We start from the raw sequence: 745 nt of genomic DNA, 5'->3' as shown, positions 1-745 counted from the left end.
CAGGTCCTTTTGTGGGTGGGATCTTGATTTTTGGGGTCCTTTTTTGGGGGTAGATCCCAATTTTGGACTTCTTTTGCGGGACATCCTGACATTTGGGTGTCCTTTCCCCTTCCTCACCCCCCCTTCCTTATCCCCCCTCCCCAAAAAAAGGTATGCCGCCTACCGCACCCCCCGCTGGCCCCAATTCCGCACCCAATACGTGCGTCGCCGGAGCCAACTGTTGAGGGAACAGGCCCAGGGGGGGGCCATGGAGGGGGCCACTCGTCGCTGGTACCTGCGGCTCCGCGCCCGGCTGCTGGCCCAGCGCTACGGAGCCCTCTCGGAGCAGAGCAGCGGCCGGGCCCACAGCAGCAGCGCCCTCCGGGCCAGCAGGACCACCCTGGATCGCATGGAGGTAGGGGTTTGGACCCCCCCCGGACCCATTTGGGGGTCCTAGCACCCATTTTGGGGGAGCAGGGTGTCTCAGGACCCATTTTGGGGGGTCCCAGCACCCATTTTGGGGGAGCAACGGGGTCTCAGCAGCCGTTTTGGGGGGCTGGGGGTCTCAAAATGCATCCTCAGGGCTGTGGGACCCACCCTGGGGGGGCTGGGGGGTCTCAGGACTCATTTTGGGGGGTCCTAGCACCCATTTTGGGGGGGGCTGTGGGTCCCATCACCCATTTTGGGGGGTCCCAGCACCCATTTTGGGAGGGACTGGGGGGTCCCAGCCCCCATTTTTGGGGGGTTGGAGTTTCAGCACCCATTT

General features: G+C 63.6%; 1 protein-coding gene across 1 annotated transcript in view; it reads left to right on the top strand.

Annotated features, from left to right (window-relative positions):
- Positions 1-745, top strand: part of WDR13 (WD repeat domain 13) — a gene marked incomplete at its 3' end in the record, with an annotated part of 19,520 nt that overhangs the window by 1,861 nt on the left and 16,914 nt on the right. The window contains exon 2 of the mRNA XM_014961820.1: positions 151-429. Coding sequence (XP_014817306.1) covers positions 151-429 — 279 coding nt within the window. The remainder of the gene's footprint in view (positions 1-150; positions 430-745) is intronic.

This window comes from Calidris pugnax, unplaced genomic scaffold, assembly GCF_001431845.1.
Source record: "Calidris pugnax isolate Ruff unplaced genomic scaffold, ASM143184v1 scaffold983, whole genome shotgun sequence".
In the NCBI taxonomy this organism is placed as follows: Eukaryota; Metazoa; Chordata; class Aves; order Charadriiformes; family Scolopacidae; genus Calidris; species Calidris pugnax.
The sequence above is the reverse complement of the archived record's forward strand: the minus strand, read 5'-3'. Positions and strand labels throughout refer to the sequence as shown.